The sequence below is a fragment of the Pteropus vampyrus genome, unplaced genomic scaffold (assembly GCF_000151845.1).
Source record: "Pteropus vampyrus isolate Shadow unplaced genomic scaffold, Pvam_2.0 Scaffold25, whole genome shotgun sequence".
Classification (NCBI taxonomy): Eukaryota; Metazoa; Chordata; class Mammalia; order Chiroptera; family Pteropodidae; genus Pteropus; species Pteropus vampyrus.
In genome coordinates, this window is record NW_011888806.1 from 8,959,257 (window position 1) to 8,973,552 (window position 14,296).

A 14,296-nucleotide genomic window follows, 5' to 3' on the forward strand; every position below is an offset into this window, starting at 1 on the left:
AGTATTTTTAATTCTGTTTTTAGCTTGTTTCACTTAGCACAATGTCCTCCAGTTTCATCCATGTTGTTGCAAAGGGCAGGATTTTCTTCCTTTTTTATGGCTGAAATACATTTGTATATACACACACACATATATCTCTTACATTTTCTTTATCCACTTATCTGTCATTGGACTTAGGTTGTTTCCATATCTTGGCTATTTTTAATATGCTGCCATGAACGTGGTAGTGTAGATATCTCTTTGAAATACTGATTTCATTTCCTTTGGATGTATATCCAGAAGTAGGATTGTTGGATCATATGGCAGTTTTATTTTAAATTTTTGAGAAGCTCCATACTATTTTCCATAAAGGCTGTGCTAATTTAAACTCCCACCAGTATATAATGCACGATATTTGTGTATGGTATAGGATAAAGGTCCAACTTCATTCTTTTGTGTGTGGACATTCAGTTTTCCCAACATCATTGCTTGAAGAGAATATCTTTCCCCCATTGAGTATTCTTGGTGCCCTTCTCAAAGATTAGTTGACCATATATGTGCAGATTTACTTCTGGGCTTTCAATTATGTTCCATTAGTCTATGGTTCTGTTTTTATGCTGGTACCATACTGTTTTGATTACTATAGCTTTGTAATATAGTTTGAAATCAGGAAGTGTGACTCCTCCAGCTTTGTTCTTTCTCAAGATTGCTTGGGTGAATTTTTCCAAGTGCATTCCTAAATATTTAATTGTACACCTCTTAAGAATAAGGACATTCGCTTTCATAAACATAATGCAGTAATTACACCTAAGAAAATTAACAATAATTTCACAATATCATCTAACATACCATTTTATTTAAATTACCATAATTGTCCTCCAAATGCTTAATATAGTTTTGTTTCTTTTTCAATCCAGAACCCAATCAAAGTTTGTTTTGCCCTTCAGTATGCTTATTTAGGCTTTTAATCTAGAATAGTATCTACTGTTGTCAACTCCTTCTTTTTCTTTCATTACATTAACTTCTTTTGTAGAATTAACAGATTTAGGGAAAAAAGGATGCTCAGTTAATTTCAACATCAGATAAACAATGAATCATATTTTAGTATAATATGCCCCATGCTTATACTAAAAGATGATTTATTGTTCACCCGAAATTCAAATTTAATTGAATGTTCTGTATTTTATCTGGCAACTCTAGTTTTTTAGAAAATTCAGGCCAGTTTTATCAAAGGGTAGCTCAAATTCTAGATTTGTTTGTTTTCTTACAATTTGATTCTGTTAAACATTTTTTACAAAATCATTTAATAAGCAATGTTACATTCTTCTTATTGCATCACATTAGGAGGCACATATCTAGTACTCCCATTAGTGAAGCTAAGTTTGATTACTGAGTGAAGATGGTGATTACCAAACCTCTCTAGTTACAGGTATCTTCTTCCTTCAGAATTAGTAATTTGTGGATGGTATTCTGAGACCAGATGAATATTCTATTCTCAATAACCTTTTGTGCAATGATTTTAACATTCCTTAGTGATCATTTCCTGAATCAATATTACTGTGGGTTGCAAAATGACTTTCTAATTTTATCATTCCTTCTACATTTATTATTAACTAGCATTTCTCTATGAAGATCTTTCTTTTATGATCTCAGAGTATCACTGAATACTAATTAAATTTAAAAAATTCAATTTGTTATACTCCATTATTGTTATTATTCTTTTTTATTCTTAAATTCAATTTTGGCCAGTAGAAGTAACCTTCAGTTTGCTATTAGTTCTCTTGATTATGACCCTATTTTGTTTCTGAGTGTTTCTTTGAATTCTATCATTAAAGAGATTTCCCAGGCTCATTTTTTACCCATTTTGTCCAACAACAGGAAGCAGACTTTTTCCCAGAGCCTGTGAGGGATATCACTTTACTGCTGTTCTGCTCAAAATCCATTGCCATCTGCCCTGCTTTGTGATATTGAAGTTGGACCCTGTAAACATGCTTCCCAAACTAGGTGGCACACAGCAAACTTTGTCAGCAGAGGGCACTGAAGGGATACTGCAAAAAAAAAAAAAGGCTTTGCATGCCGGTGTGTGTCCTCTTTTCTTGCTCCTCCTGTGGAGCAGCTGCCAGTGATGTACATGCAGAACACTCAGTGGTGCTCACTGTCCAGCTAGTTCTGCTGGCACCCTAGAAGGCAGTTTCCTGCTCAGCAGTCATGACCCACGATTTCCTGCTTACTAGCCTCAGTCTACTGGCACTCCTGTGGGAAATGACTTGTTTGCCAACTTCAGCCCACGAGCTATAGACCAGCTCCACACAGGATAACACAGCAAACTTCTCTGTCCTCCTCTGGGCTGCAGCCACACCCTCCCTAATGAAATGTGAATCTTAGCTTTAGAAAGAGAAGCTTTCTTTCCAAATTGTTTCTTATTGTGTCCTGTCAGTACAATGATTTCTGATTAACTTCCTGTTTCTAGTTAATAATTCTTATATTAAATTTTCCCTATTCAAATTACTGGTGTGTTTCCTGTCTTCTAACTGAACCCTGATTGATAGAGTGCAGGGAGGGGTCTTTGAATGGTATCACCATTCACAGATACAATTTCTGGATTAACTTGGTCATGTCCTTGGATTTGAGCACAGTGTTGAGCCACTTGCCAGTGGGAAATCGGATACTTGTATTCTTTGGCATGCAGGGACAACACAATTAAAGCTGTTACCTGTAGTTGGTTGTGATGAAGTGCCAACCGAAGCAAGTACATGGGGAGCCCAAGGGGCTGCTGCTCTTGACTAATGATACAAGGCTGGTAGTGTCTAGTCTTATAGTTTGGGCTATTATAACACAAGTAACCAAAAGATCGGTGCCTTATGAAAAAGAAACATTTACTTCTCACGGTTCTGGAGGCTGGAAAGTTCAAAATCAAGCCATTAGTAGATTTGGTGTCTGATGAGGGGCCTGCTTTCTGTTCATAGATGGCCATCTTCTTACTGTGTCCTCCCAGGGTGGAAGAAGCCAGGGAGCTCCAGGAATCTCTTTTATAAGGACACTATTCACAAGGACTCCTCCCTCATGACCTAATCACTTCCCAAATGCCCCATCTCCAAATACCCTCAGATTGGGCATTAGGTTTTAGCATATGAATTTTGAGGGGACACAAACATTTAGTTTACAGTAGGTGACACAGGGTTGAGTCTTCTCACAGAAAAGCTTTCCGCACATCCAGATTAACTCCTTCATGTATTCGTCTGATATTTTTATAGTATTTTATAAAAAATTTACATATCTGGTTAATTTGGAGGTTATTTTGATGTATGGTGTGAGATATGGATCCAATTTTATCTTTCTCCGAGTAGATATCCAGTCACTCAGCATCATTTATTTAAAAGCCCATCTTTCCCCTAGTGATCTCAGATGTCATATAGCAATTCCCATATGCACGTGGGTCTATTTCTGGACTTACTATTCTCTTCCACTCTTTCTATTCATTTGCCGGCACCACAGTATTTTTATTGAGATGCTCTATAATATTTGTTAGGACTAATCCTCCTTTATTGCTTATATTTTTCAGAATTTTCTTTCATATTATCGTATGTTTATTTTTTTCATGTGAACTTTAAAAGTAGCTTGCAGCACTCTAGAAAAAAAGTTTACTTTTATTCGAATTTGAATCACATTACATTTTTACAGTACTTGAGAGAATTGGCATCTTTATGGTGTTGAAAAACATAGGAGAAAAACATTGGAGTGTTTAATAGAGTTTCTAATATAGTTTTGGCATATTTTCTGTTAAGTATTTTATCTTTTTTTTGTTTCTATATTAAATGACATTATATTTATTAAACAGTTACTATTTATATTTTTTGTATATATGTTTTTAGGTAACTTTTACATCATGCTACCTTACAGAACTTGTTAGTTGTTATTTTTAGTACTGCTTCTCTGTTTTCTAGGTGTAGTATTATATAATCTACATAAAGATATAATTTCTTTCTCAATTCTTATGCATCTAAACAGTTATGATTATTAACTTATGTCTCCACTACTATGTTATATAGTAGTGGAGATGAAGGATATATTTGCTTTGTCCTTGATCATAGTGAGAATGCTTTTAATATTTCTTCATTAAGTATGATGCTGGTTTTCTAGCTGATGCATAAAATATTTCATCACATTAAGGAAGTATCCCTTAATTTTCATTTTATTTTTGTAAACTTTAAGAATGACTGTTGAAATTTGTCAAAGGTGGCGCTACATTTTATTATTTCTTCACAAATCTTTCTTTTTTCCTTCCTCTATCATGATTCACTGTAGGAGGAGTATATTTCCCCTGCACATTGATATGGAATTTGACTTGAGACTTACTTTTAATAATGGAATTTGATCAAAAGTGGCAGTAGGACTGTTCTGAGCCCAAAGCTTCATATTTCTAACTCCTCTTGTATTTCTGCCTCTACCACCAGAAGGATGGGCCTGAGTTGTTGCTGATCCCAGACAGAGAGACGAATGGAGCAGACCTGAATACATCCTGCAGCCTGAAGCACAGCCACCCCTGCCAACCCATAGACAGGTGAGTGAGAAAAAAAAAGTATTTGAGGTTGTAAGCCACTGAGATATCAGGAGTGTTTTTTGCTCATTATTTTCACAGTAATAGCTGACTAATACACAGTCTGTAGATCTAATTATAGGACATCTTTCTCTTTTGATCTAACTATATGGTGAATTACAGGAAATAAATTTACTAGTATTAAAGAATCATTGTCCAAGAATCTCCTCCACCTTGATTATGATGCATTCTTTGAACTTGATTTTAGATTCTGTTTGCTGGCATTTTATTCAGGATTTTTCCATTGCTAGTCATGTGTGAGAATGGTTTGTAGTCTGTGCATGTGTGCGTGCGTGCGTGCGTGCGTGTGTAATCTTTACCAGGTTTGAGTGTTAAAGTTTTCTTGTTTCATAAGGATCATCTGTGAGTTTTCCTTCTTTGCTATAATTTATATAGTGTGGGGATTATCTGGACTTTGAAGGATTGATAGAATTCCCCTGTAAAATCATTTGGGTCTAGTTTTTATAGATAGTTCTTTGATAATATTTTCTCTTGCCTCTATAGAAATTTGTCTTTTTATGTTTTCCATGTATAGTGAAGTCACTTTTGGTAAATTGCATTTTTCTAGAAAATAACCTAATTCGATAGGTTTTCCATTAATTTTATATTGAATTGTGCAAAGTTGTCTCTCTCAATTTTTAAAATTTCCTGTTTCATTGGTTATCTTTTTGTTTTTACTTCTTATTTGTATTTTCTACCTTTCTTCCTTTATTGGGTTAGCTAGCAGTTTATCTATTTTGTTGATTTTTTTTAACAAAGAATCAGCATTTTGATTTATGCATTTCTACTATTTTTCTGTTCTTTACCTCATTCTTTTTTCTTTTAACTTTATTATTTCCTTTCTTATACTTTCTTTTGCTTTACTTCCTTGCTCTTTTCTAATTTTTATGATAGGAGTTCAATTTACCTATTTTCATTCTTTTATTTTTTGTTGCTGCAAGAATTAAGGCTATGGATTTTCTGTAACCACTGGTTTAACTATATTCTCTAGAATTTGTGTTTTCATTATGATTCTTTTTAAAGAAATTCTGCAGTTTAAATTTTTTCTCTTTTGTCCCAAAAGTTGTTTAATAGAAATTTTTAAAAATTCCAAGTGGAATTTCTAGTTTTAGAAAAAGCAGAGGAGCAAGACAAGGAGATAAAAACACTCGTCCCACTCTAGGTTTCCAGAACTTTTAGTTTTGAATGAAATTAAAAATTTTTATTATACCTGAAATTGCATTAGAATGTTTCCCAATATAAAGGACCATTTGTTTATTTTCTATAAGTAATCAGAAAAACTATGGGACCTACTCAAGCTTTCGTCCAAGGACAGGAAAGCGATAAATTTACTGAACAAATTAATAAGAAACAATAAAATTGATTTGTGATTACATCTTGGCTTTCATTAGCTTTTATGTCAGTTTTATGAAAATTAGAAAAAAGTGCTCCTACTGGGTGGAAGCAGCCTACAGAGTCCTGCATGATTGGGTCATTTCTGGTTGCATATCACCCCCACTGGACTCCTGTTTCCTTGGCTAGGAACATTAGCTCAGCCAGAAGCTATACAGTTGATCCAGCAGTTTCTAGATTGCTCTTTACTAAGTCCAGCGCATTCATTAAGATGATTATATCTGTTAATTGTTGGGCAACTGTAGGGAACTGACTAAGAAAAGCAATCGACACCACCAAACTCTCATTACATTCCAGATATGAGATTTATTCACACAAAAATAATCACAACAAAATGTACACTAATTTGAAAAACAAAAGATTACAGTGACATAAAATTTTATCTTCTCTCTTATGAATGTATAAAAGCATTTTGTTTGCTTCTATAAGAATTTCTATTCATAAAAGAATGACAAACATTAAAATGCAGTGACAGTTTGCATTTCTTATATGGAAAGAACGTAGACTAAATCCTGAAGCTTTCAGTTTACAGGGGTGTTACCGTGAAGCCACACACTAAACTACTGATCAAAAACATTATCTATTTCCCATCCACATACATATACATTCACCAACTAAGCTGAGAAATAAGCATTTCATATCCTCTCTCACCCCGCTATAATGTATTTTTTCTTTTAATTAAAAACAAGGAATTATATTTTTCATTTTTTTAATTGACCTCAGATGACGCACTTTCTAATTCATGAGAAATGCGAAATTTCAGGTGTTTGTCTTGGTCCTCACTCTTAGGGTCTAGGGCTAGCTTGTCTTCACGGCTATCAAATTCTCGGCTATGGAATTCGTGGCTGACTTTGGAATTTTCTTGACTATCAATCACATCAGCATGCCCATTGCTCTCATCATTTGCCTTCAGCTTATATTCTTCAGAATGTTCAAGACTGTGTGTTTCCGTGCTGTGGTCATCCAGCTGACTTGTTTCCTGACTGTCCTTCCCAGGGCTGTCCCAGTCAGAAGCCACGCGCAGGCCCTGTGCAACGAAGACAGCCTTGACGGCCTTGCGTGCATCGTCCACCTCCTTGCTTTCCACATGTGATGTGAGGTCCTCCTCTGTAGCATCAGGATACTGAATCATAGCACAAATGGAAAAAGAATTAAGTGACAGCCAGAAATGGGAATATTGTAATTCTTTTCTGCTCTTGAACTTTTAGGCCAATTTATACTGAAAACTGTCTAAATTTGACTGAAGTAAAAAATAATGTTAGCATGTTACTTTGTATTTCATCAAGCCCTTTCATATGTCATCTCCTTTAGTGTAAGAGGTACATCAATTATATATGTGATGAAACTTATGAGTTAGGTCTCTTATCTCTGTTTTACATAAAAGAATAGTGAATTAAAAGTTAAAAAGTAAAGTAAATAGTAAATGTCCAGGCTATGTATCAAATCCAGATCCTTTGACAATAGATTCACTGTAATTTGAAACTCCATCATTCTTCTTAGGTATTTAACTTCAAAATGTAACCACTGTATTGTGCAAATAATTGCTGTTTTCCAAAGTCCCTTTCTAATTAAAAAAAGTGCTTTATAACCAGGATTTTGAAAAATAGCACTGTGACTGAGAGACAATCACAGAAATTACGTGGACTTAAACATAAAAAAACTACCAAATGGAAAAAAGTTTTGTATTTAATGATAATAAAGTAATAACGATGCTTGTGGATTGACTGACTGACTGACTGACTGACTGACTGAATGAATGAATGAATAAGCGAATATGCAGACTCTGATTTCTAGAATTGAGCCCTAATTGTAACCATCTGATACATCTGTTAAAGGATTTACCTTGACTACAGATCTGTGGAACTTCTTAGATTTTGACTTCAGCCTATAAGCCACACTATCACCTCGGCCATCATTTGTGTCTCTTGTGGGGACAGCTGGAGTGACAACTGGGGTTCCTGGAAAGTCAGTGGGAAAATCAGTGACCAGTTCATCAGACTCATCAGAGTGGTGGGACTCATCAGAGTTATCAGAGTCATCAGTATGATCAGCATCATCTGAGTCATCTGAGTCAATGTGGTCCTGGCTATCCACATGGTCTTCATCGTCTTCATCATCCACATCATCTGTGTGGTCATGGCTCTCATTGGACTGACTTGGGAGAGTCTAAAAATCAAAATGGCCAGAAAAATTAGTGTAAGAGTTTTTATTTTCCCTTATCCTTTATGGTGCTTTAGTCTTTTTCTAGCTTACTTTTATTTCATTTCAGGACCTTTGCGTCCAATGGCTTTTAGGAGCTAAAGTGAGCGTCTTCCAATTTTTCTTTTAAGGATAAATGGAATTATAATCTGAGATATTATTTCTGTTTTCCCATAAAAAATTACTTTCCTAAATATTTTTAAGTCAAATATGTGTATAATATTTATATCAATAACAGTTTTTCCTCCTTCACATCAGACATTATTTAATATGCCAAATTCAATGATGCAATAAATATATATACATAACTGTGAGATTACTTCTTCTATTTCAAATGAGAATTCTTAGATGAGAGCATCTGTATATTAATGCATGTACTCAAACCTAAAACTACCTCCCTATAAGCATGGATAATCAAAAGGTGACTCTTACACATGTATAAAGTGCAGTAATTGTCTATTAAACTTCTAATTAGCAAATATACTTGCCTTATTAGGGATTCTAAGCATAGTCAAACAGAATCTTAAGGAAAGCAAATTTAATTTATCTCTTCACTTAGCAAATAGATTAATCATCCTAATAAAACGGTCCTAATAAATAGTCCTAATAAAAAGTCCTAATTAAGAACACTAATAATAGTTATCAAATAAACCATATGGTAGTAACAGAAACGTTCCTAGAGGCAAACTGTTGGTTTTGATAGGTGTTAGTTAGATTATCAGATATTAAATAAGACATCTATAAAATACCTTAAATCAATTGCAAGAAGCTTAGTATTTCAAATAACAAAACTTAGTAAACATTTCCTGCCACACTAAATTTATCTAAAGGAATCTGGTATTTCTGACATTTAGTAATACATGTTTTCTTTCTGAGCAAGTTCTAGACTGGAACTTTACTGGAAAATTTGCTGGTAGAATGTTGTCAGAATTGAACCCAGGCAATGTCATTAGGACAAAGAGTGGCTTCTTTTGTCTCTCCAAGGCGTGGCGGGCCTCTGAACCTAAGTGAGATCTCACCTCTTGTTTGAAGTTGTCAGTTTCTTCAGAGGACACAGTATTCTGAAAAAGGAAAGGCACAGATCAGTGTGTATCATACATGTTTAACTTTTTTATTCGAAAGTTAGCCTTTTCCATCCAAAGCAGGTCTTATTTTACAGCCTCATTGCTGAATGACTTAAAGGGGAAGAAGTCAACATGGCAGATCAATTGATGTCCTAAGCTCATATTTACCAACACATAGGAAGGATCTACTTAACCAGGTCAAATGGCTTTTTGTTTTTGTTGTTATTGTTCTTTAATTGCAAGAAATTTAATTTTTAAAATTAATTAAAATTAAAAATACCTGTGGTGCTAGGAGATTCTGCTTCTGAGATGGGTCAGGCTTTAGCCAAGTGGCTACAGCATCTGGGTATTTGTTGAAAAGCTACAAAAAAGTTGCATATTTGTCATTACTTTAAAAAGAAACATAGAGATCTCTAAGTGATAAGCTGAAAAAATAACTATATTTCCCCAATACTGATGGTTAAGCATCATATGTATGTATGTAGTCAACCAGAGCCTTAGATATCCCTTTTCTAACCTATTTTTTTCTTGCAGATTCATTTAAACTCTTACAGAGCACTTACTGTAGAACAGGCACCCTTTCAAAGGGATTTACATACATTCACTCATAGAATCCTCTCAACCTGCTATGAGACAGACATCATTATTGTTTCCATTTTACAGATCAGGAGAAACTCAACCACAGTGAAGTTAAGAGCTAGGGTTCAATCCAGACAAATAGGCTCTTCGCGCTCGTCTTAACACTGTGCTTTGCTGTTCTATGTTTGCTAGGGGAAATTTCCTCTCAGCTAAAGTACATCTAAGCAGAGTTGCCCTTAATTAGTGTTGGTCTTCATCATTTCCTCTCCCTATGGAACAGGGAGAAACAGGAACAGGGACAGCTGCGCTGCCCAATGTGGTATCTACTAGCCACATAACATGTGGATATTTAAACTTAATTAAAATTAATTTGTTAATTAAAATTAAATTAAGCAAAAAATTCAGTTCCTAGCTATATTTTGAATGTTTACATTTGTACTAGATACATGTTGAATTTTTAATAGCCCCATGGGTCCAATGGTTATCTTAGTGGCTGTTGCAGAAATATAATATTAACTAAATCATTGCACAAAAGTTCTATTGTTCTAAGGCTTCAAAGACATGAATGGAATGGCCTTTCCTTTAGCCAAGTTATTTATTTGGAAAATGATTATAATATGCTAGTACAGACGAGTGGAAATTGCTCTAATTGTGTGTCATTTGATGGGCCGTATCACCCATGACCAATCACTTCACATCCCTGTCATCGAGAATGAGAACCCTGAGGGTTCCATAGAGTTCATTCCACAGCCATCAAGATTGTTGGGAACTTGAGGGCGCAGGGACAAGAATAGGGAGGAAACCAGTCATCGTGACTATCTGTAACCAAAGCAGCTTCAGATTGGGCCTCTCTGAAAGTTTTTGCTAAAAGAAAGTACAAAAAGCTACTGGTCTAGATGAGTTCAAAGTTTCCCTCTTTTTTTTTCTTTGAAAAATATATTTATATAAATATTACATAGAAATGTGTTATAATTTACGTTTATATTATACATATTTTCTGATGATCGATACAGGCTCAGGGTGAATACATTTATAGGGTAAATTTATCATTTAAAAATGTAATATAAAGAAAATAAAGCTAAGCAAAATAAACAGACTAAAACCCACCCAGTAATCATAACACTCATAAATAACCAGTGTTCATCTTCAGAGGCATCTCCTTATGGACGTACCTTATTTCCTACCAGCTCGAAATTTATAGGATTCTAGAAGGTTGAGCTCTTCATTTATCTCCTAAATATCATTTAATAACTTATACTGACATGGCTTCATGTGCCATATTTTTTTTCTATTAAAAAAACACTAATTCTTCCTTCAAATAGTGTGTCCTCTATCTTCTCTGAAAATGTTAATTTTTCTAGCTTATTGTTGTGATTCAATATTGGTATTCTTAAATCAATTGGAAAACAGACACACCTACCCACACCCACTTGCATACCCAACCACACACGGTGATTCTTCTCTTAGTGTCTTTATTAAGCAATCTAATTACAGTGATTCCAGGCAACTCTATTTTGGCCTTTATTCTGTTCATCTGAACTGAACTCTGTGCCTTTTTGTCCAAGCTCCTGGGGACAATGCGCGTTTGTTGTTTGGTTGGCACAGTTTCACCTATTGTGGAGAGGCAGGTACATCTGCAGAGCTGGTCAAATAATTATAGTAAAGAGTTTGATTTGGTCTTATGTTTGGTTAGGAAAATGTGATCTAAGGTCAGCTGACAAGCACAATAGATGCAAACAGCATAAATAGACTTTTATAATGGACTTCTTAGCAAAAATCTTTGGAGATGTTATGAATATAACAGTCATGCACATTGTCTAGTATGTGAGGTGAATTTTAAACAGCCTTCCACTAAGTAAAGCAAAGGATAGAATTTTATACTTCTAGAACAGTTTGTTGACTCATGGAAAGGAAAATTCACATATAGAACTCATTTTATACAAGTAATGATGGCCTAGAGCATTATTTTATTGTATTAAAAAATCTAGTTTGGTGTTTGGAACATATATCTAATTAAAAAATATACTGTGCTTGGTACTGGCCTAGACTGAAAGCAGGCGGTCAATAAATACTTATAAATTGTCGGGCTTGACTATGAAAATAAGTAAAATTGCAATATATATGTTTGTAGTACTTTTTGAAGCAGCTGGATAAATAATTTAACTATATGATAAACCGACAAGATGCTTACCTGCCTTTCCTCAGAGCTGCCAGAATCAGCGTGTTTAACCTTTGAAACAAAAAAGATGAAGAAAGAATGCAATGTGAATGTATTCCCAGCACATGGGAGCATACAATTTATTTACTTTGAAGAATTTTCTTTAAGATTCAGCTGTACTCACTGGAAGGGCGTAGGCCATGCCTACAAGGCAGAAGCAAATCACTGCGATTCTCATGGTAGCAATTTTTCCTGCAAAACATTTTGTAATGAATACTTGATCTCTTCAGAGGTTAAAACAGTGATACCTTTTATGCTACCACGTTACAAAATAATTACAAGTAAAATATATTTTCTACCTCCTAGAGACAACTTTCTTTTTTACATTATGCAGTTTTTGAGTTAATACCGGTAATGCCACCTGTATTCTCTCTCCATCTTTCACCATTAGACAAGGGAGAGAGGAATTTTACAAGCCTATATTTATTCAACTTTTAAATTCAGAGTTCCAGAGATTACACCATTATTACCTATCACCAGCTATCTAAACCTAAACACACTACAACAGTAATTAATTAAAATAATTAGCTAGTGTGGAAATATTTACTTTTCAAAGAAAAACACAAAGAGAAAGAAAATAAAACTAAGAAAGAAATTTGCTTCCTTCATGTTTTCAGCATGCCTTTCAAACATTATTTTTAACTTAAATTGTTAAAAAGGTGTTACTTGAGTGAAATGAAGCTTTCTCTAAAGTTAGCTATTTAAATAAGTTATTCTCGAAATTTGAAACGAAAAAGGAAACATTGAAAACAGTCAACAGCTTTTCTATTTGTGATAATGAGTCTCCATACAGGTATTTTGGTGAAAATTTTTACAGTAAAATACAGAAGTAAAATATTCAGAAAGGGCTTTTTTTTCCCCTTTGAATAAATCAAATAAATAGCATTATCATTGACTTACATTAGCACTAAAGATCATTTTCCTTTTAAATGCCTCCACAATCATCTATCTATTTCAAATGGTATGAGTATAATCATTCCAAAGGGGCATAGAATTTTACTTTTTTTTCTTCTTTTTTTCTGATTGGGAATAGTTTCAGTTCTTTTGAGGACTCAGTGGAAGGACTTTTAAGTTTCACATTTGACTGGCTTTCAAAATAGCTGGTCACCTTTCCTCTGGGAGATCTGCAATGTATCTTGCATTCTTATTCAAAAGACTAGAACAATTTAAATCTGAATGATAGCATTACAGTTAAACTCTTCCTTACAACTTGACCTTCCCCTGAACTGAAACTGAATGCATAGGACAGCAGCAAAATAGCAAACTGCAGGTTTACCTGGGTCTGCGGCTGGCTGAGAAGGCTGCCACTCGCCCGTGGAGAGTCCAGTCCCAGATGCTGTTGCACTTCTCGCCTCCTCCTCTTGCTGCTGACAACCAGGACCTGCCAGAATTTAAATGCTGCTCCAGATATTCCCAACCAACACGGGGAGGAGGAGAGATGTGTCATGAGGTTTTTTTGCCACTGCCCAACCCACTTGCTCCCACACTTCCCCCTCTGGTTTTGTGGTTAAAACACACACACACACACACACACACACACACACACACACACACACACCCTTCTAGAGTTAAAACATTACTTATCTACAATATCATTAACTAGCTTTTTCATTTACGAGAATGGCATTCAGCATCACGAAAAGGCACCTACAAGTCTCATTAAAAAGGGGGAGGGATGACTAGTTCTTACAAAGACTATTACTTTTGAATCGGAAGAAAAAATATTAATAAAATCAGTCCTAAATAAAATTAAATAGTTTTTTGTTTCTTTCATTTTAAATAATAGATTAAGATGATAAATACAACTAAATATGCCTTACAATTATACTTATGTAAGAGCTACAAAGCTATTTGTTCAAGTGTACAAAGAGCTCAGAGACTTTCTCTTCATCCTTTATTACTCAAGCTCAGTTTTGTGATTTCATTTAGACAAATGGCATTAGTAACATTAAGATCCACATTCATGCCCGTTAAGTTGGACTTACAATGACCTTTCAAGGACACGGATTTTTGTCATTGTTCGAATTGTTTGGAGGTGATTGATCTGATAACTTGCTATATAAAATAGAAGAATGGTAATTTACTTTAGATGCTGCAGCAGTAAAGTGGTGACTGCTTGAGAGTGCTGCTTTGGGAGCCAGAGAGTGGCTTGAATCTCTCTCTGCCACTAAATAACTGTGTGACCTTGGGCAAATCATTTAGCCTACCTGTACCTGTTTCCTTATCTATCATGTGCAAATACTGTTACCTGGCTCATGGAGTGTTTAA

At 34.8% G+C, this 14,296-nt stretch overlaps 1 protein-coding gene across 1 annotated transcript; it reads right to left on the bottom strand.

The window, feature by feature from the left end:
• Window positions 1-6,254: 6,254 nt before the first annotated feature.
• SPP1 (secreted phosphoprotein 1) lies at window positions 6,255-13,501 on the bottom strand. The gene is made up of 7 exons (XM_011356310.2): window positions 13,305-13,501; window positions 12,153-12,220; window positions 12,002-12,040; window positions 9,512-9,592; window positions 9,187-9,228; window positions 7,811-8,134; window positions 6,255-7,091 (listed from the first exon to the last, which is right to left on the bottom strand). The coding sequence occupies exons 2-7, from the start codon at window positions 12,204-12,206 to the stop codon at window positions 6,678-6,680; spliced, it is 954 nt and encodes a 317-aa protein (XP_011354612.1). The 5' UTR covers window positions 12,207-12,220; window positions 13,305-13,501; the 3' UTR covers window positions 6,255-6,677.
• Between the last annotated feature and the right edge of the window lie 795 nt (window positions 13,502-14,296).

Excerpts from the sequence above, each read along its gene's own strand:
- SPP1 (XM_011356310.2), bottom strand. The coding sequence starts at position 12,206 with ATGAGAATCGCAGTGATTTGCTTCTGCCTTGTAGGCATGGCCTACGCC. Across the intron at positions 12,041-12,152 it reads GCATGGCCTACGCCCTTCCA|GTTAAACACGCTGATTCTGG; the intron begins GTGAGTACAGCT and ends TTTGTTTCAAAG. Across the intron at positions 8,135-9,186 it reads CTGACAACTTCAAACAAGAG|ACTCTCCCAAGTCAGTCCAA; the intron begins GTGAGATCTCAC and ends TTTGATTTTTAG.